Source organism: Dromiciops gliroides, chromosome 1 (genome assembly GCF_019393635.1).
Source record: "Dromiciops gliroides isolate mDroGli1 chromosome 1, mDroGli1.pri, whole genome shotgun sequence".
In the NCBI taxonomy this organism is placed as follows: domain Eukaryota; kingdom Metazoa; phylum Chordata; class Mammalia; order Microbiotheria; family Microbiotheriidae; genus Dromiciops; species Dromiciops gliroides.
The window spans coordinates 760490808-760512347 of record NC_057861.1 but is presented as its reverse complement, the minus strand read 5'-3'; the positions used below and the strand labels follow the sequence as shown (position 1 = coordinate 760512347).

General features: G+C 45.0%; 1 protein-coding gene across 3 annotated transcripts in view; it reads right to left on the bottom strand.

The window, feature by feature from the left end:
* MINDY4 (MINDY lysine 48 deubiquitinase 4) overlaps positions 1-17741 on the bottom strand; it is a 122799-nt gene extending 105058 nt beyond the window's left edge. For 2 of the 3 annotated variants that reach the window (XM_043977088.1, XM_043977092.1), the window contains exons 1-3: positions 17263-17741; positions 2714-2833; positions 738-952 (exon numbers count right to left, since the gene is read on the bottom strand). In XM_043977088.1, coding sequence (XP_043833023.1) covers positions 738-952; positions 2714-2833; positions 17263-17325 — 398 coding nt within the window. In that variant the 5' untranslated portion in view covers positions 17326-17741. Of the gene's footprint in view, positions 1-737; positions 953-2713; positions 2834-17262 lie in introns of those variants that run through there. The other variant, XM_043977099.1, reaches the window with a different exon arrangement.
* Positions 17742-21540: the final 3799 nt, after the last annotated feature.

The following is a 21540-nucleotide window of genomic DNA, read 5'->3' as shown; positions in this document are numbered from 1 at the left end:
CGGAGCCTCCCGTGGCCCGCGGTGCCCGCGGCTGCGCACTGGCTCGCGGAGGCGGCGGACCCTCCGTGGGGGGCGCCCCCATCCTCAGGTCCCTGGCGGGAGAAGGATCCCCTGCTGCCAGCCGCGCGTCTTCTCCCCCGGCCCTTCGCTGCCCCTTCCCGCGGTGCCAGCTTCCCGGGGCGTCCTTCGGTCCTGGCCCAGACTTTAAAGTGCTGCGGAGCCCGGGGGAGCGCCTGGAACCCTGCGGCGCTGGGCGAGAAAGGGGGGACGTGCCAAGCCGGGGCACCAGTCCCGCCATGGGTCCTGGGCTCACCGCCCCCCCCCCGTCTGTCCCAAGGTCTACCCTCCTGCCCACAAGGAAAGCAAGAACGCCGGCCCTTTGGGTCACTCACCCGACGTCCCCCAAAGAACTGTCTCCCACATAGCCCCAGAGGGAAACTGCAAGCAGGAGCCAAGGGATGGAACCCCGAGCCTGGCAGACAGACGGTGATGGGTTCTTAAAGACAATAAAGCTCGAAATTCAGCGAAGGCACGAACTCCAAAGTGCAAACTCCTTCCTCCCAGGCCGCCCCAAACGCTCCCTTTTTAAACCTCGATCGATTTCAAAATTGGGGGCATCCTTTTATAACGGACACAGCTGAAATGAGACCACGGATGACCACACTATGTTCACCCCGAATCCCTCTAATGGAAGCCCAAGCTTTGGCCAGACTTCAGGAAATAATGCAATATGGTACCTGCTCTTTCCATCTTCCTCTGAAATTTCACATGCATTATTATTATTCACGGCAGAATTCTCAGAGCATTTCAAAGGGACTTTGCTATTCATCTTGGAAGCTGAAACAATAGAAAGTGGTGTTTCTTGTATTAAATTGTAAGTGTTCTTTCCAAAGTGATCCAAAAAGTAACTTGTAATGATTTCGAGGCTTGTTTTCAGAGGATTTTTCTTTACCTGTTATTGGGAGAAAAAAAAAGTTTAGCTGTATGAATTGCTTCAAGTTTTAGAAAGCTGAGTTTTGCTAAAAGTATTTCTCTTTGAATTTTTCCAGTTTACATCTTTATTTTTTTCCCCCAGTTGAAGTGAGAATAACTTTCACAGATGGAGCCTGTGTGGGAGGTGTAAGAAGGGGGCTGGCCAAGAAGCCCAAGGACCTGACATGAACACTGTCTACCACCTGTGTGGCCTTGGAGCCTCAGCAACTGCAACTGAAAATGAAGAAGTGCCCCTGAGGGCCTTTCTATGATCTTCTCATCCTGTTATCAAAGAAAACAAGATTAATCCTGCACTCTGCATTTTAGGCCCAAGTCTAACAATTTTATTTGACATTATTCTAAATCCAAGGTCTTTCCAATATTCAAACTAGCAGAGCACCTCCCAGACATGTCCCTCTACCCAAGGACAATCTATCTGGGGTCACGTTTATAGGACTCTTGAACAAAATCAGAACGTGTTCAAATACAATTGGGGGTCAGCATTCCAGAAGAACTCTTACAGCTCAGTTGCTTCAGACCACTCCCCTCCAGGGCCTTCCTTCCTGCCACCCTTAGCTCTCTCTGTCCAGCCCCTGGTCTCTGCTGACCTCCAGTCCCACATCAATCATTGCCTCCTAACATTTCCAACAGGACGTTCCATGGGCATCTCAACATGTCTAAAATGTAACTCACAATCTTTGCCCCTGAACCCTTCCCTCTTTCCATCAAGGGCCCCACTGTTCCTTCACCCAGGCACTCGTGCTCCCAACCAGGGTGTCGGAGATGACTCTTCATTCTTACCTCTCAGAGCAAAAGAGTTATCTTGTGGCCCTGCCACCTCCACAACGCCTCTCTCACCCGTTCATCCATCCCCTTCCCTCCACTCACACGGTCAGTTTTACACCCTCATCACCTCTCACCTGGAGTATGGCAAAAGCTTCATAATTGGCGTCTCCCCTCTCCGGGCCATCTTCCACCCAGTGGCTAAATGGATATTCCTACCATGCTGCTCTCCTGCTCCTAAGGCTCCAGCAGACAGTACAAACTCCTCCTTTGTTTGGCATTAAACCCTTTGTCATCTAATTGCTGAGCTGGGAGTCCAAACCCAGTCTCAGAAACACACTAGCTATGTGATCCTGGCCAAGACACTTATCTTTTCTCTCAGCCTCAGTTTCCTCATCTGTCAAATGCAGGGTCTCTTTCTAGATGGATGACTCCACTTCACATGCTCTACCTCCAGCTTAACAGGCTGTTGCCAGTACATGACATTCCCTTTCCTAGCTCTGCACAGGTCTCTCCTGTGCTTGAAATGCATTTCCTCAACTTCCCCTCTTGAAATTCCCTAAAGCCCCCAAGCTGCTGCCTACAGGAGGCCTACTCTGATTCCCCGACTTGCTAAAACTGTCTGCTCAAAAAATGGCCAACTTTCCGTGTATGTGTCAAATTCACTGGCTAGCACACTGATTCCTTCAAGAGAATGTCGTGTGTTTTGCCTCAGGGGAGGGAGGGAGGGAATGGTCCCTTTTGTCCCCACATCCCCACATCTAGCACGGATCGATGTTAAGGAATTGTGTAGGATTCTGCCCACCGGCTCCCTTCTCCATGCAGGAGAGGACCACCTGTACTGAGGCCGGCCACCTTGGCCATCTTCTCCGCAGCCACCCAGCCACCCTGCACTTGGGCTCAGGGAGAGCAGCCCCCTCCCCCAGTCTTAAGGCCCCACCCCATTCAAGTCCCTCACCTTGTTTTCTTTATAAAGCATTTCTAGGTGCAGAACCTTCCGCAGCTCATTCCTGTTGTTGATGCTGTATTCCCCTCGAGGATGTTCTTGGTCCATGACAAGACTCGTTTTTTTTAAACCCTGGAAGACATTGGAAACGTTTGGTTGGTTCCCATCTTCAGCCCAATCGGATGCTCCTTAGTAGAAGTCGCTGGGGTCACCTGGACAGTGATGATCCAAAGGAGCCCCTGGGCTTCCCAGCCATGTGACCAAGCCCTGGCCCTCTGCCTGACCCAAGCCTGCATTTCTGGCCGGGAGTCTCCACACCAACCCCGGATCCCCCCTTGTCCCAGGGGCTCTCCCTCCACCCACTGGGCGCAGGCCTCAGTAAAACAGCCCTCCAGGAGGGCAGGGAGGTGCCTCATTAAGCTCTAGATAAATGCTTCCCCTCCCCCGTGTCCCCTTCTGAGTTTGACTTTCCCTCCAAGTCCCTCATCCACCCCTCCTGCTTAGGCGGCAATCCCTTCAGAGTATCCAAGGTTTGCTTCAAAGTGATCTTTGGAGGGGAAGGGCCACGGAGAGCCTGGCTCTGGTGTTACTGGTCTGAGACCTGGGGCAAGTGTCCTCTCTATGGGCCTCATTCCACAACTATTAAACGGGGGACTAGTGTCCCACAGACACCAAGATTCTGTGAATGTCTCCTCTTCAAGCAGCTTAAGCCAATGCCATAGTTCTCTGCACCTCAGTTTTCTTATCTCTGGTAGGGTACTTGGGAGGCTCAAATAAGTTGTGAAAATCAGCTGGTGAGAACCCAGGTGGTGTGACCAACATGGCAGAGCTTGGAAGACAGAGGAGAGCCTAGAGGACTTTGGGAAATGGCAAGTAGACCACCAGGGTAAGGAAGGCTGACGGGTCACAGGACCTGCCCCTTCATGGCCTGGGTCGGGGCAGGCAGGGGGCCATTCCTTCTGGAGGAATATGTAATATTGCAGATGCTGTACTGAGTGCAGAGTGGACACTGGGCACCATCGTGCAGGCTGATCAATGCCCCAGTGCCACCAGCTCTCACCCAAATCTACCAACTTGGTTATGAAGCAAGAAAATGCCCCCTGCCCACGCGGGGCTTGCACTTGGAAGGCAGGGACTTTCCCGGACAGTGCTAGACCATGGTCCTTAGTAGTTTAGACTTTAGACTGCAAACCTTTTCCATTCAAGACCTCTTTTTACCCCCAGAAAGTCTTACGTGACCCAGGTCTAGAGGGATATAAAATAAGTCTCCATAACACTTTATTTATTTAAAGTTTTGAGTTCCAAATTCTATCCCTCTCTCATTCCCTCCCTCCCCTCCCCTCCCCCTTCCCTGAGGTGGTAAGCAATCAGATATAGGTTATACGTGTGTAATTGTCTCCAAAACGCTTTCCTGCTGCCAAATTTTTCACAACCCCCACACTGAGTTATGCCACCCCCATATGGTGTTACAACCCACAGTTTAAGAAGCTAGGGTTTAGTCTACTAAATGGTTCTTAGTCTGATATTACTTTCCAGGCTTAGACTAAGAACCCAGCCCATTCCCCAATGTAGACAGAACCAACCATACCCTACAAAAAAGGTCACTTTAAAACAAAATGTGGATTAAAAAGGGAGTGGGGGCCTTGCCTACCACTTAGAGTGCTCTTCTGAGCACATCAAAATGAAGATATAACCCTTGCCCAACCCCCGCCATGGAATCAGAAAGGTGAGCATCCCACCACTCCCCTTCAGGGACAGACAACTCCTGTGACCAGCTGAGTGTTTGTGGGAAGCCCCTACAAGCAGCCTTGTCTTCCGCCACCCAGACCCCTTTGGTAATAAATGAGGCCTCGTGTCTTTCATACCAGTTTGTTCCACGGTTCAAGATCAGGCCCCAAACTAATTTTACACATGAGGCTGTACACTGACGCTCAGCTGTATATGATAGGGGAAATTTCCCCATCTATTGAGTGGAAATGTTTGCACTGCCTATGTCCCCAAGATGTGGAGGATCTCACAGGGATTTACCCACTGTACTGCAGGGAAACTGCCAGCTCCTGCCCCACACAAGTATAAAGTGCGAGAGCTGCTCAAGCCCCTCCCTTGGTGGTCTGGGGAAAGGCACTTCGATTCTCATCTGCAAAACCCGAGGACAGACCACGAACAAAACTGGCACTGAAGCCTGGTCTCCTGACTGACCAGTGTGTGAGGGAGTGCCTGAGCAAGTACCTTGTGTCTGGAGAACGGCTAAAGAGCCCATTTAAAAATGAGCCTGGGTGAAATGGAATTTGAACATCCCGGTCACTCCCGAAGCCTCCTGAGGAGGAGAGTGGAGGTACCACACACAGCAACATAGCTGCAACACTTGATAGCTTCAATGCCAACCTGGGCGAAAATGCTGAAGAATACGGGTCAGGATGAAGATGTAGAATCAGCCCAAAGTGCCCCATGGATACTGACATTACAAAACAGCAGCAATTTCACCTCTCTGTCTTTGCCTCATCTCTCAAACCTAACGTGACACTCTGCCACCTGAGTTCCAGAGCCTATTACCTTTCTTACCCAGGCTGTGGCAAACAGCCTCCTCATTGGTCTTCCAGTCTCCTGAGTCCCCCCTCTCCAAACTATGCTCCATGGGGGCCAATCCAATTTTCCTGATATGTGTGTCTGACTGTCACTCCGGACCCTCACCCCCATTCAGCCAACTCCAACAGTGCCCTGTTGGACAGTCATTGAAACAACCTGGTCTGCCTTCTTACACACTAGCCTCCTCCTCACATTCCATGGCTCCAGCCACAATGGCATACTCGCTGTTCCATCCTCCATCTGTGCCCCTCCTCATCCCCCTGAGGTTCCCTTCTTTGCATGTCCCTGATCTAGCTGTGATCATGTGGTCTTTCCAATTAGAACAGAAACTCTGCAAGGGCAGGGTCCATTCACTTTTTGTGTCCTTGGCACAGGGCCTGGCACATAGCCAATGCTTAACAAATGCCTGCTGGTTGATTTACAGAAAGTAGTGGACGTAGCAAGGATGGAATGACAGCTTGGCCATGGACAGCAAACAGGAAGCATCTGGTCACTGGTTTAATGACATGCACAAGACCTCCTGGAGTCAGAGCATTGACTGATCAGAGAAGGGAGCAGATTCATTCCAAATTAGAAGAAAGTTAAAGACAAAACTCATGGCATGTCATTATGAAGGCTGCAAGCTGACATTTCAATAGGCCACAAGCTCTGAAAAATAAGGAATGGGTAGAAATAAAGACCAGCTTTGGTTGTCATCACTTCTTAAAGATGTAACCATTATGAAATATCTGCTACAACATGGAGGCCAAAAGGGCCCAGAAACTGCATCAGCCAACAGACAGACACTTGGCTTTTTTGTGAAAAGACGTAGCAACCGGAGGTGGCACTGGCTGAGAATGTGCCAAACATGCCTGAGGAGGAAGGCGGAGGAGGGGGAGGAGGAGGAGCAATTCTCAGTAGCACTGTCTCACAAAGCAGCAGAATTAAGTGAAACAAATCTAGCAGATGGAGAAACACAAGGGCAGCTCAGCCAGACCATCCTGGGAGCCAGGATGGGCAAAGCAGAAAGGAAGATACTGGAATTATGTGAAAAGGATGGATCTACTAGTATTTTTGTATGGATGCAGGTGTATTTTCATCTTCAATGATGGCAAAAATCCTACTGCCCACCTCCATACCGGATGTCACAGATTTAGAAGTGTTAAGGCTAAAATTCTAGCTAGTCTGTCTAAAATATCTAATGAGTGGTCGCCAATCAATTACAAGCTTTAGCAAGAGTTAGACTTTTAAGCATTTATTAAGGAGAATAAGAATTTGATAAAGAGAGAAGAAAAGGCCTAGATTCCTATCTATTAAAGGGAGAGCACATTTCTAGCTCCCTTCTCCGCCAGCGTCCTCAGGAAAAAAGCGCGAGACTGAGCGCCAGTCTCTTCCTTCCTCCTCCCACTAGCTGGCGTCACTTCCTGACTCCTGGTCTTGCCCTCAAAGACCTTCCCTTCATGGGCAGAACTCTTCTACAGTAAGTATCCAGCAGGTGGCGTCATTCCAATCGTTACAGTAGCCAGGTGTGTTCACTGAGGAAGCAAAAATGTCATTCATAGTTATACATTACCAAATAGTTACAGCAGAAATACTGAGAGTGACCCTATTTTTTAAAGAAGGGAAAAGATTACAGACCCCTCCAAAAATTATTCCTAAAAGGTATCTGGTTAGATGCCAGCAATCACTAAGCTATATGCTTACTTTCTAATCATTATAAAATCATTATGAGAGGAAACTGTGGGAAGATGGTGGAAGGAGGCAGGAAATTACCTGGCTCTCCCAAATTCCCCTTCAAATAAATTTCTAAAATTCCTCAAAGCAAACTTTAGAGCAGCAGAAATAATCAAAAGTCCAGGTAAAGCAGTCATCCAGCCTAAGACAACTTGGGAGGACTCCAGGAAAGATCTGAACTATGGGTTAGTGACCTGTCCAGAAGTGAAGGAGCAGAAGTGCAAGCCCTGTGGGAAGTTATACTGTGGGGGGGGGGCAGCACTGGCAGCTAGAACTTTCACCCCACAGACTTGTTGGGGGGGGGGGAAATCTGTGGCTGATGAAAAAGACTGGGGCTGGGTGGGAAGAAAAGCCTCTACTAGTGCCAGACACAGGGCCATTGATGGATGCAGCCCCAGGCTGTGGAGAGAGGAGAAGTGAGCACATGCCACAAAGGGGCAGGGGGGCTGCTGGTGGCTGTCACCTGAAAGAAAGCAGAATCCCTGCTTTGGGTTCCAGGGAAGAGGGGTGAGCTGAAGCTAGAAGCCACTGGGGGACCACAGGGAGTAAGACAATTGTAGTCATGTATTGCTGGGAGCCCTGGCCATGACTCAGGGATAGAGAAGAGAACCTGAAGGCCCTTATAGACCAAGACATGAGCCAGAGGAACAGGGACCACACCTGGCCTTGGATTAGAGAGCACTGAAAGAATCAAAAGAGGTCAAAGGCCCCCAGATAAAACCAAGAAAACAATAGTACAAAAAACCTGAAGCCTGAGACATCCTCCACATGCCAGGAGCAAAACCTAACTCTAACCTAAAGTTAAACAGGCCACTAAAACGTTAAAAAAATTAAATAAAAATAAAAAACCAGAGAAAGAACCTAACCATACACAGCTATGGTGAAAGAGAAGATAAAATTTCAGACTCAAAAGACAAAACAGCTTCCTATAAAGCTTCAAAGAAAAATGTAAAATGGTCACTAGACCCAAAAGAGTTCTTGGAAGAGCTTAAAAAGGATTTTAAAAATCAAATAAGAGAGATTGAGGAAATATTGGGAAACAAAATAAGAATAATACAAGAAAAATAAAGTAAATTATGAAAAGAAAGTCAACCAATGGAAAAAGATCCAAAAACCTATGGAATAACTCCTTAAAAAAATAGAATTGGGCAAGGGGAAGCTAATGACTTCATAAGACATCAAGAAATAATAAAAGAAAATAAAAAGAATGAAAAAAATAGAATTGAACATGAAATATCTCAATGGAAAAACAAATGACCTAGAAAAAAAGATCAAGGAAAAAAATATATAAAAATGGTTGGCCTACCTGAAAGTCCTGATTTTTAAAATTAGTCTAGACACTATACTTCAAGAAATTATTAAGGAAAATTACCCTGAAGTTTTAAAACAAGAAGGTAAAATAGAAATTGAAAAAAAAAATCCACTGGTCACTGCTTAAAAGAGATCCCAAAATGAAAACTCAGAAACATTATAGCTAAGTTTCAAAGTTCCTAGGTCAAAGAAAAATTGTTAAAAGCAACTAGAAAGAAACAATTCAAATATTGTGGAGCTGCAGTCAGAATAACACTAGATTTAGCAGCTTCTATATTAAAAGACAAAAGGATGTGGAATAGAATATTCTGAAGAGCAAAGGATCCAGGTTTGCAACCAAGAATAACCACCCCCCAAAAAGCTGAGTGTAATCCTGCATTTAAATACTTTAAAAATTAAAGGACTTTCAGATATTCTTGAGGGGAAAAAACAGAATTTAACAGAAAAATTTATTTACAAATACAAGAATCAGGAGAAACATAAGAAGGTAAACATGAGAGACTAGTCATAAGGGATTTAATAAGGTTAAACTGCTTACTTCTTTCTTATATGGGAAAATATTTGTAACTCTTAAAGAATAATATCATTATTAGGGTATTTAGAAAGAGCATATGTAGAGAGATGACTTGGGGTTGAATTGATTATAGTGAGATGATCCTAGAAATAAAATTAGTTAGGGAAAGGTTAAATGGAGCAAATTATTTCATACAAAAGAGGTGTGAATGGAAGAACTTTTACAATGGAGGGGAAGATGGGGTCTAATAAGATGGGCAGGGAGAGAATCTTATTACCATCAGAACTGGGTTAAAGAGGGAATAACATACATATAAAAGGGTATAAAAGTCTTCTTAACTTACAAAGAAATAGGAGGGTAAGAGGATAGGATAAGGAAGAAACTCTTAGAAGGGTATGCGGATTAGAGAAGCAGTAGTCAGAAGTAAATTAGATAGGAGCAGCTAGGTGGCACAGTGGATAAAGCACCGGCCCTGGATTCTGGAGGACCTGAATTCAAATCTGGCCTCAGACACTTCACACTTATTATCTGTGTGGCCATTGGCAAGTCATTTAACCCTCATTGCCCCGCCAAACAAACAAACAAACAAAAATAAGTGAATTAGATACCTGAGGAGGGATAGAGTAAAAAGAGGGAGAGAGAATGATAAACAGTGGGAGAAATAAGATGGAGTAAAATACACAACTAATAATTATGACTTTGAATGTGAATGGGATGAACTCACCCATAAAATGAAAAACTATAGCAGAAAGGCTCCAAAACCAGAACCCAGCAATATGTTGTTTACAAGAAACACTTTTTAAAATGAGAGATGCCAAACTGTGATGTTTAAAATTTAATGTGTGGTCACCTTAAATTAGAAGCTTTAGCACCAGTCTTTGGGCATTAAGCATTTATTAAAGCCTACCAGGTAATAGTAAAAAGAGAATACGTGGAGTTCAGAAAGTTAAGAAAAGGGCTATCTAGCCTAGAGATCAGCCTGGACTGTTCTCCTCCAAGTCTTCCTCCATGAGTGAAGTGACCACCTATAACAGGATAAAACTTATAATGTCCCTCCTTAGGCATTTATTTCTTGTATGATATTGGAAAAGCCAATTAGTCTTTCTGGATCTTACTTTCTTCATATGTGAAATGAGAGGGAACATTGGATTAAATGATTTCTAAGATCTAAGGCCTAGAGTAGAACTTATTATGCTTCAGCTGATGTTTTTTAAAAAAAAAAGCAGGGATAGTAATCATGATCTCAAAGTTAAAGCTAATATAGATTTAATTTAATTTTAAAAGATAAGCAGGGAAACTACATTATGTTAAAAGGTACCGTAGATAACGAAGTGATATCATCACTAAACATATATGCACCAAATGCTATACAGCATCCAAATTTATAAATATATCACAATATATCTCAGAGACTATACATGGTGAACAAGAGGGATTTATACCAGGAATGCAGGGCTGGTTCAATGTAAGGAAAACTATTAACATAATTGATTATATCAATAGCAAAAGCAACAAAAATCGTAAGTTTATATTAATAGAGGCAGAAAAAGCTTTTGACAAAATACAACACTTATTCCTATTGAAAACACTTGAAAGCATACATATGAATGGATTTTCCTTAAAATGATAAGAAGCATCTAACCTAAAACCATCAGCAAGCGTTATCTGTAATGAGGATAGCAAGAAGCCTCCTCAATGAGATCAGGAGTGAAACAAGGATGTCCTTTGTCACCACTATTTTTCAATATTTTACTAGAAATGCTAACAATAGTAAGAAAAAGAAATGGAAGGAATCAGAATGGGCAATGAGGTAATAAACCTATTTTACTTTGCAGACAATGGGATGAGAAACTAGAAAAATCCTAGAGATTCTATGAAAAAATTAATTGAAACAATAATTTTAGCAAAGTAGCTGTGAGAAAATAATGGGGTTTTGGGACTCCCCAGAGGCCCCGCTGAGCCTGGCCTGACCTTTCTTAAGGTCAGCTCAGAGTCAGGAAGTTACCTCACTCAAAACCACACCCACCTGAAAGCCTTGTTCCCGCCATGGGGTGTGCTCTCTGAACTCTGACCTCAGTATGTTCTACTCATGGATCGCCCTCCAATTCAGTGAACCCATCGATTTGAGTGATGTTAGCCAATCAGCTTTGAACAATGTGTAGGGGGAGGCTCCGCTCCTGCCCTCAGCAAGCTTGCACAGACACAGGCCATTAGGATCCCCATTTTCTCTCTTCTCTCTCTTCTATTTCCTAGCTGGGCTTTCCTATCTTTCAGAGCCATGTGCGCTCTCTTTATGAATACTTGATATGCTTTAATAAACGCTTAATGCCCCCAAACTGGTGCAGTAGCCTCTAATTTCTAAGTAACAAATATATGATAAACCCTAGCTAAAATTCCCTACACTTGGGACAGAAATAGGGCAACCACATAGAGTTTTATTTGCCACATGGCAGGATATAAAATAAACCCAAATAAATCATCATCATTTCTACATATGACCAACAAAGCCCAGAAAAAAGAAATAGTAACATTTAAAATAACCAAGGACATATAAAATTCCATGGAGTATACCCGCCAAGACACAACCAGAAACTATGTGAACATAATTATAAAACACTTTTTATACAAATAAAGTCAGATTTAAATAATTGGCAAAATATCAATTATTAATGGTGTGCTAAAAAAGTTTTTAACAGTTGGTTAGTGAATACGGAAAGACGCCAGTTTTTGAAGGACCACCCTTTGGGGAGGAGACCAACAGCCGTACATGGGCTACACACGCCAGTCCGGCTGCTAAGCACTCCACTTCCAGGGTGCAAGCTTAAAAGGCAAGGAGAGAACGGAAGTGGGATCTCTCTTTTCGGCTCTCCTTGTTCGCTGGCTGCGCTGCACACACAGAGGCTGACAGAGGTTGGACTCGGCCTGGCTCGCCGTAGCAGCACGTGCTTGACACGGCTCTCCCCCCCAAAGGTGGCCTTGGGCTTTTGGTGAGTTTTATAAGGAATATAGACTAAGCTTAGACTTAAGACTATTTGTTTTGTATTTCTACTTTCCTATCCCTCCAATCAACATCACCTTGTAATTTCCAAACAATAAAAGCTCTAACTAGAGATACAGAAGCTTCTTCCATTTACTAGTCTGGGAGATAAATAAGGGAAACAGTTAAAAGGGGAGGTTAATGCTCTAGTATCCAATTTTAAATCTCACAATGGGTAGCACAAACTGGTATAATAGAAATGACAATTCTACCTAATCTAATTTAATACCTAATTCAGATTTAGTACCATCCAATTAAACTACCAAAAGCTTATGTTATTGAACTAGAAAAAATAATAAAATTCATTTCAAAGAACAAGAGGTAAAGGATATTAAAGGAATTCATTTTTTTCAATGTATAAGGAGGAGGTCCTGCAGTGCCAGATCTTAAATTGTATTATAAGATGGCAATTTTCAAAACTATCTGGTATTGACTAAGAAACAGAATGGTGGATTGGTTGAATAGAATAGGTATATGATCCACCTTGCATAAAGATCTAAGCTTTTGGAATAAGAATTCTCTATTTGGTAAAATTGCTGGGAAGACTGGAAAGCAGTCTGACAGAAAGTAGGTATAGAACAATATCTTACATCATTTAACAAGATAAGGTCAAAATAGATACATAACTTAGACATAAAGGAAGATATAAGTATGTTAGAAGAGCATGGAACATATTCCCTATCAGACTTAAGGATGAGAAGAATTTATGAATAAACAAGAGATAGAAAACACTGTGGAATATAAAATGCATAATTTTGATTTCATTCAATTAAAAGGGGGTACACAAATAAAACCAACATAGCCAAGATTATAAAGAAAGCAGAAAATTGGGGGGACAGATTTTATAAATAATTTCTCAGATGAAGACCTCATATCTTAAATATATAGAGAACCGAGTCAAATTTATAAAAATGAGTCATTCCCCAATTAATAAATGATCAAAGGATATGAGCAGGAAGTTTTTTGACGAAATCAAAACTGTAGTCATATGAAAAAATGCTCTAAATCATTATTGACTAGAGAAATGCAAATTAAAACAACTTTGAGGTTCCATCTCATACCTATCAGATTGTCTAATATGATGGAAAAGGAAAATGACAAATGTGGGAGGGGATGTAGGAAAATCGGGACCCCAGTACACTGTTGGTGGAGTTGTGAACTGTTCCAACCATTTTAGAGAGCAATCTCGAATTATGCCCAAAGAGCTGTAAAACTCTGTCTACCCTTTGACCTAACACTACCACTATTAGGTCTGTTTCCCAAAGTGATCAGGGAAAAAGGAAAAGAACCTATGTGTCGTAAAATATCAAGAGCAGCTCTCTTTGTAGTGGCAAAGACCTGGAAATGGAGGGGATGCCTACCAATTGGGGAATGGCTGAACAAGTTGTGGTATTGTGGTATTAAGACTGTGATGTGTAGGGAGTAAAGCTATATGTGGTCACCTTATTTCTGTCCCAAGTGTAGGGAAATTAGCTAGGGTTTTTTAATTTAATTGTTACTTATAAATTAGAAGCTTTAGCATCAGTTTGGGGCATTAAGCATTTATTAAATCATACCAAGTATCAGTAAAAAGAGAATACCTGGCTCAGAAAGTTAAGAAAAGGCCTATCTAGCCTAGAGATCAGCCTGGACTGCTCTCCTCCAAGTCCTCTATGAGCTCAGCAGAGTGGAAGCTCCCTCGGCATCCCGAGGGGAGGCAGTCCCTACACACTGACCCAAGCTAATTGGCTAGCATCACCCAAATCCATTGGTTCACTGGACTGGAGGGCAGTCCATGAGCAGAAGGAGATCAGAGAAGCGTGGTTTCAATCAAGTCAACTTCAAGTGAGTCAATCAGCAAAGTCAATCCAATCAATCTTAATATAACCCCCTTGAACAAGGGGGGGGGGAGGGGGGGACTCTGAGTGTTCCAAAACCCATTATTTCCTCACAGATGGAATACTATTGTGCTGTAAGAAATGCTGAGCAGGTTGGTTTTAGAAAAATATGGAAAGACTTGCATGAAATAGTGAAAAGTGAAATGATCAGAACCAAGAGAATGTTGTATACAGTAAGAGCAATATTATTCAAAGAGTAATTGTGAATGACTAAGCTATTCTGAATAATATGAATATTCAAATCAACTATTAAGAAAGATGCTCTCTACTTCAGGAGAAAGAACTGATTTATGGAAATATGTACTGTATGGTTCCATATATGTATATGGAAAAAGAGATCCCAAAATGAAAACTTTATATATCTATGTGTGTATATCTATATATCTAGATGTCTTTATCTCTATCTCTATCTAAAATGTTGGCCTTCTCTAATGCTGGGTTAGCAAGGGGGGAGGGAGAAAGGAAGGGAAGACCCAGACAGAGATAGAGATAGACCCAGAGAGAGAGAGAGAGAGAGAGAGAGAGCACTCAAAACTCAAAAGTGTAATTAAAAAGAATGTTTAAAAATCATTATGAGAACAGTCTATACGTGGCATCCTTACTGGAAACAAGAGACAGACATTGGCCATTGATTCTCTATACTAGACCACAAATGCCCAGGCTCACAGTCAACTGAAAGGTATGGGGAATATAAGTTACTGTCTTTGTGAACTGAAAAAAGACATTTTGACTCAATGGAACAAAGACAAGATTTAGGGACTCTCCTCTTGGGTTAAGATCATGCAAGATTTCCTGACAAACCTAACCACAGAGATAACTCTGTTCAAGGATGCTGTGACTATTAACAAAGTGAGGGATAAAGGGGAAAGATATATGCTCATCAAAGGGGTTACCAGTGCCATAGAAGATGTTCTGTGCAAAGTCCCAATAAAATAGAAGTCCCCTCCATCTGGAGCAGTCCTCCAGATGTCCCAGGTTTGTAGATAATATTGTGCTGCTCACATTAGGCCGGGGAACACTGCCAGGTTTCCCTAACAAAACCACTCCAAAAAGTTGACTTATTCTGATACAAATCAGTGAATGAAGCACACATATTGCCCAGGTAATGGACTCAGTAGGCATCTCAGTGAGTAATCTAATTCACCAGTATGTGTATTCGGTATAGATAGATATAGAAATGTATGTTTGCATGTTGATACATGTGTGTGTGTGTGTGTGTGTGTGAATGTATCTTGGAGCAACCATGCATCAATAGAGTGAGTTGATCCTGAGTAAAATCAGAGGAAATGAGACTTTGGGGAATTCTATAAGCCTTTCTCTGCATGATGCTCATCTTTTCATCTCAGAAGAATCCAAATTCTAGCTGGCCCAAATGGTGGGTGCCCGAGGCTGTGGCACATTGCCAAGTAATGCCCTGAGAAGCCTCACGAACATTGTCATCTGTGCCGTGTGTGAACAGAAATGTCTATATGCCCAGTGGTTCAGTCACATAGCAAGTGTGTTCTACTGGTAGCCATGAAATATTAAGAATGCCAGAGAAGCACCTAGAAGCTCAAAGTTGGAAGGCTCCAACCCTGACCTGATGCAAGGACCCCAACAAGGTCACCTCCACTTGAGGAATCCTACTGCAGCCAAGGAGGCTAAGGCTGGTGGAGATCTGAGTGTCCACAGGCTAAACCAGTCAGCTGAGCCCCAGGGCCTGGGCCTGGGCTGCAGTAAGAAGTGGAGCAGGCTGAAGCTCCTGTGACAAGCAGAGGGTTTGAGGCCGGGAGAAGGCCGTGCACCTCCAGCCTCAGTGAAATAGGAGACCTAGTCCGAAAAACAAAGAGAGAATTCCCCTGCGGGACACCCACTGCCCATGAATGCAGCTCCCACCACTGCTGAATGGTTCTCCTTGTTGGGAACTGTTTCCTTCTAATCTTGAGGGCACCATATTTTCCATCTTCGTAAGCACAAGGTCAGACGCTTTAATCAAGGCAACACTGAATCCTATGGAGCTGAGATTTGCCTCCCTGCATCTTCTTAGCTTTTGCTCCTGGTTCTTCCCTCCAAAAACAGGACAAGAACAGGACAAACTTAGGCTGAGCAGAATGCACCGAGCCCTTCCAACAAGCAAAGACCATTCATGACCACGTCTTCCTCAAGATTAAAAAGCTTGTGCTTTCAACCCATCCTCCTATAACACGCCTTCAAGTCCCCTCACCATCCTAGTTACCTTCCCTGGATGATCTTCAGCTTATCACAGCATTTGAGGCCATGAATCCACTGCCCTCATTCTACAGATGAGGAAACTGAGACTCATTGCAGTGACTTGTCCAAGGTCACACTGCTAGTACCTAGTAAGCCAGGAGTCAAACTCATATCCTAGGACTCCAGACTTCACCTTTTCTACTTTATCACTGCCTCAAGGCCTCAGTATCACCCACTTAGGCAGAAGAAACAGGGCCTGAATCTGGGACTTCCTGCCACCAGCGGGCCTCCCTCCCCCAGTGTAAACTCCTTGAGATCAAAGCCTGGAAAGCCACACTATGCCTAGGACACAGTAGGCACTCAATAAACGCTTGGTGAATTGAGTGGCATTGAATGTGAGGCTCCTGCATGGCAGGCACCAAGAGGGGCACCACCTCCATCCTCTGCCCTTCTGTTTATGTGAGTCCATCCCTGCTTTAGCCATCACCAGAAGGCCAGCAGCCCTGAGGGGGTGAAGGAACTACCAGGGAAGGGGGCCTGATACCCAGGGATGCTCAGTCAAGTCCCCGAGAGGGGATTCTGCAGAGCTCTTTCTCACCTTGTTGGACTTTGGTGGGGAGAGAAGGGGAGGGACCAGGAGAGGGAGCAGGAGGCTGGAGAGAGGGGCTTCCTCTTTAGAAAGTCTAGAGAGTAGACTCTCCTAACCTCCTTGTGCACTGATGAACTCATACTGTGGCCCTTTGTCTCTGCCTGTAGCCAGCAGGCAAACTTGGCCTAAGTGCAGGCCTGCATCCTGCCCCCTTGGAGACGGGCAGAGGAATGGCCTCCTACCCCCTGCCCCCTTGGAGAGGCCTCCTATATCTCCTGCCCCCTTGGAGACGGGCAGAGGGGCGGCTTCCTATATCTCCTGCCCCCTTGGAGATGGACAGAGGAGTGGCCTCCTATCTGTCCGCCTGCTGGTGAGGACCAGACAGAAGTTTCCTTTCTTGGGAACGAGAATCTAGGCAAGGGGAAGCCACGTGGCCCGTGGAGGCCCAGGAGAGGGACCGTACTTAGTTCTGAGCCAGGGAGGCGCCACCCAGGACCCGAGTGAAGGAAATTCCCGTTTGCCGAAGTGGCTCACGGGAGATGTAGTCCAGCCTCTTCGCAGGCGGTCCCGGGCGCTTTGTTGGGAAGTTACAGGAAGCTTTCCGGAGTGCCCGGGGCCAGATCCCGGCCTCCCTGGCCGGGACAAGCTGGCTGACCGTTGCCTGCCCGGCTCCCTAGCCCCCCAGCCCTGCCCCCCCCCCCCGTAGCTCCCGGGCCGGGCGCAGCCCCCTGGCGCCCAGATTACCTTTCTGCTGAGAAATTCTCGGACCAGGGAGGCGGCCACCTCCTCCACAAAGAGCTGGTCCATGGCCGGCCCCGCAGCCTCCCTGAGCGATCTGTCCTTGATCTTGGCACTAGTTATTCAGAACAGCCCCAATGGCCATTAGAACGCGGGCTCGAAGAGGGATTCAGTCCGCCGTGGCAGCGGCAGCAGCAGCACCCGGGGAGCGGCGGCAGCACCCGGGGGGGAGCAGCCTATTGTCGGTTGGCTTGGCCTGGGGGTGTTGCCGTGGAGACCGTGGCATCAGAGGCTGAGCCTGGAACTCCTCCTCCCCCCCTCCCCCTCCTAACCTGGCCCTGGCGCTCAGGGAAGGGGAGGATCAAGGGGAGGAGGAGAAGGAAGGGAGAGGGAGGAGGGAGGAGGCAGCCACCGGACCAGGCACAGTCTCTGGGCCCTCAGCTAGCCTCCTCAACCACTGGAGGCTCTCTTCACTGGGAAACCTAGCCAGGAGCAGGCTGCCCTTCAGCTCCCCCTCGCCAGCCTGGCCCGCTTTTTCGGGTTGGCTCTTTAAGGATACATCCGGACTCCTTCCTTCTTGCTGGAAATGACTTTGTCTGTTACTTTGTCCATGTTGGAAGCACCTCCCCTCCAGGCACTCCCCCAAAAGCTCCACGAAGATGGGACCATTTGGTTCTTGTCTCTGTGTCCCCAGCACACCGGGAACCCAGTAGGCACTTAATTAATGCTTATAATGTAATTGAATCTTGACATCACCCTTCAATCATTTTCAGATCCAATGTTTACCTAATTTAAGGAAGGATGCTGTAGGAACCAGGAGCCTTAGGGTACAATATTTCCTTGGTTCATCTAAAATCTTGGTTAACCTAGACCAATCCAGCAAATGAACGGTTAATCCATGCTTTGCCTGAACTTTACTTCAGAGAAAGGAACAAAGAAGCAGCTGTCTCTCCCTGGGACCAAGGGGTTAAACAGGCCATCACTTAGCCCTCAGGTTCCTCCTGTGTAGAAGGAAGAGTGTAGATGATCCCTTCTTTTCTATAATTCAATGAAAGAAAAGAAAGGAAAAGAGAAGAGGTTCCTCTGACCCCCCAAAGTGCCTGGAGATCAGGGTTTTGTTTTTTTAAGAAAGTCATTCCTTGAATGTTGGGGGTTAGGGAGGGTGTTTCTGCAGCCTAATCTATTCTCACTGCTGACACCCACACTGTTGTACACTAATGTAGGGACATTTTTGAAAGACCCCCAATTTGGGAAAATAGATACATACTTGGGAAACATTTTCAACAAAGATGGAAGGGGCAGCTAGGTGGTACAGTGGATAGCGCACCAGCCCTGGATTCAGGAGGATCTGAGTTCAAATCTGACCTCAGACACTTACTAGCTGTGTGACCCTGGGCAAGTCACTTAACCCCAATTGTCTCTCACATACACACACCAAAAAAAAGACGGAAAAAAAAAAACCAAGAGAATCCAATTTTCTCTAAAGGAAGTCCAATATTTAACCAAAGTAGACAACACCCTGCCAAGTTGTCTTTGTCTCTGTACCTCAGACCCAGCAGTTCATCTCCCTTTGCACTGACTGCCCCACGAGCCAGGAATGCTCTCCCCTCCCTCCTCACTTCTGCCCAATAGAGTCCTTTCTTTCAGACTTAGCTCCAACTAGGGCCATGTTCTGCATGAAGACTTTCCTTACCTTCCCAACCCTCGCACCCTCACTTCCCAACTACAGCCAGTCAGTTCTGCTCTAACATGACATATGAGTTCCTAAAAATCACCACGTAAGCCAACATCATGCCACAACAACTCCCAGGCTTGTGGGGGCTTGGGGCACCACACTTCCAGCCATGGAGGTTGCCTTCATTTTCACAGCATTGCCCCTCACGTCCACAGCTTGGATCCCTCTGTACTTTTTCTTCAGGAGATACCGCACGTTCTCATTTCTTTCAAAATACTTTATTGTTTTAGGTTTTCCTCAAGGCCGATCGATATGTGTGTGTGTGTGTGTGTGGTATTTGTGTACACACATATGTATACACATACATATTGTGTATGTACATGTCTGTATATATTTATATGTGTGCATTGTTATATATGTATATATGTGTGTATATGTGTATGTATTGAGGGCAACTAGGTGGCTCAGTGGATAGAACACTGGGCCTGGAGTCAGGAAGACCTGAATTCAAATCCAGCCTCAGATACTTACTAGCTGCATGACCCTGGGCAAGTCATTTAACCCCATTTGCCTCAGTTTCCTCATCTGTAAAATGAGCTGGAGAAGGAAATGGCCACTATCTTTGCCAAGAAAGCTCCAAAAGAGGTCACAAAGAGTCAGACGGGATTGAAACAATGGAACCACAAAAAAATGTGTGTGTGATGTACGATGCACAGATGTGTTTATTATTTGTGTGTAGACACAGATACATGTATGTACATGTGCATGTATGTTGTGCACCATGTGCATGTATGTGCGCACAATGTGCTGTTTGTAATACACGTGTTGTGTGTAATGCATGCATGTTGTGAGTATGCATTGTGTTGTATGTGTATACACATGTGTTGTATAAGCATTTATTGTGTTCCATGTATGTGGCATGTGTTATATATGCATGTGTGCACTTGTATATAAACACAGCATTGGTGTGTATGTATATACACACGTGTGTTATGTATGTATAGTCATGTATTGTGTTAGGTAGGATGTATATTTACATTGTATAGTATGTATATACACATGTGTTTGTGTATTTATATTGTGTTATATATTATATACATTTGTATGTTGTGTACATGTCTAAGTGTGTACTGTATAAATAGATGTATTGTGTATGCATAGATATAGCATGCATAATCGTATTGTGTATATGTGCGTTACTGTGTGCACATATGTGTATATGTTGTACTGCATATTCAAGTGTGGTATGTGTACATACATATGTGTGCTACACACAAGTTCACAAATGGCAAAGAATAGCAAATCACAGCCTTGTAGGGTAACACGTGTTGTGAACTGTGGTAGATGCTTGAGGCGTGTGTATTTTATGTATTCCTAAACACCTTGGTTTGCTAGGACACAGTTTTCTGCCTTCACCTGGTGAGCAAAATTGCACCTTAGCAAACACAAAATTCATGTTATACTCCAATCGCCCCTTACATAACAATCATGTTGGAACAAATTCACATTTTCAAACCAATGTTACTGCAGGACTGACTGTATTTAACTCCTTTGTATATATTCATATTTATTTGTCTTACATTTATGCTGTACAGACTCCTATGGGTGGAACCATTCAGCCTAACTCACTTAAAAATTATCTCTATTACATAACCCTTCTTGACTGAACCAGAAATTCATGTGAACAGGGCCTGAACACTTCCCAGAATCAAAGCCACTGCAAGAGAGACTTGGTCAGCCCCCTCACCCAAAACAAGGGGTGTAAAAGGGAGGAACTATTTTAGAGCCGATCAAGATTGCCTGAGCCTGGGAGCATTGAGGGCGGGGCTGAGCTGAGAAGAGGATGATCGAGGAGGACCAACGCCCCGAGGCCTCCCGGAGCACACTTCCTCCTCAAGGATCCAGGGAAATGGTTCACTCTTTCCCCAGCTTTCCCCAACTTCCCCTGCAGGTGCTTGTCTCTCCACACAGACTGCAAATATAACATGCTGCTTCAAACTCAAATGTTTTCAGAAATCTGAATCTCAACCACCAAGAGGCCAGGAGTTAATGGGGGTGGAGGAGTGTGCCACAGACACCTGGGGCCATTCTCTGGCTCCTAGGCTCAAGAACGCTAATTATATGAACAAGGACTTATAGACACACGTTAATGCTGTAAGACTGCACTAGGACATTGGGGGCATGCTGGAGGTGCACTTCATTTCACCCTTTGGAATGTAAGCTTCTTTTGAATCAGAATCATTTTGTCCTTTGTCCTTTTATTCCCCTCCTTGGCCCCCATCCCCTGCTGCCTTTAGCACAGAACCTGGGACATCATAGGGGCTTAAGACATTAGCTTGCTATTTGATTGGTACTCACTACACTTTGAGGTAGCCCATTTCTTCTTAGATGGTTCCAGTGGTTAGGAGATTTGTCTTTATTGGGGTGTGTGTGTGTGTGTGTGTGTGTGTGTGATGCAGGAGCCACAGAAAAGGAAGCAACCCCCAGGAATGGCAGGAGAGACAAAAGGAAGAAGCCCAGAGAGTGAGCAGGGGACCCTATGCTCCTCATAGGAGCTCGATGAAGAGGGTGACCCCCACCCTTCCTCCCCATGAGTAAGAGGCAGAGCT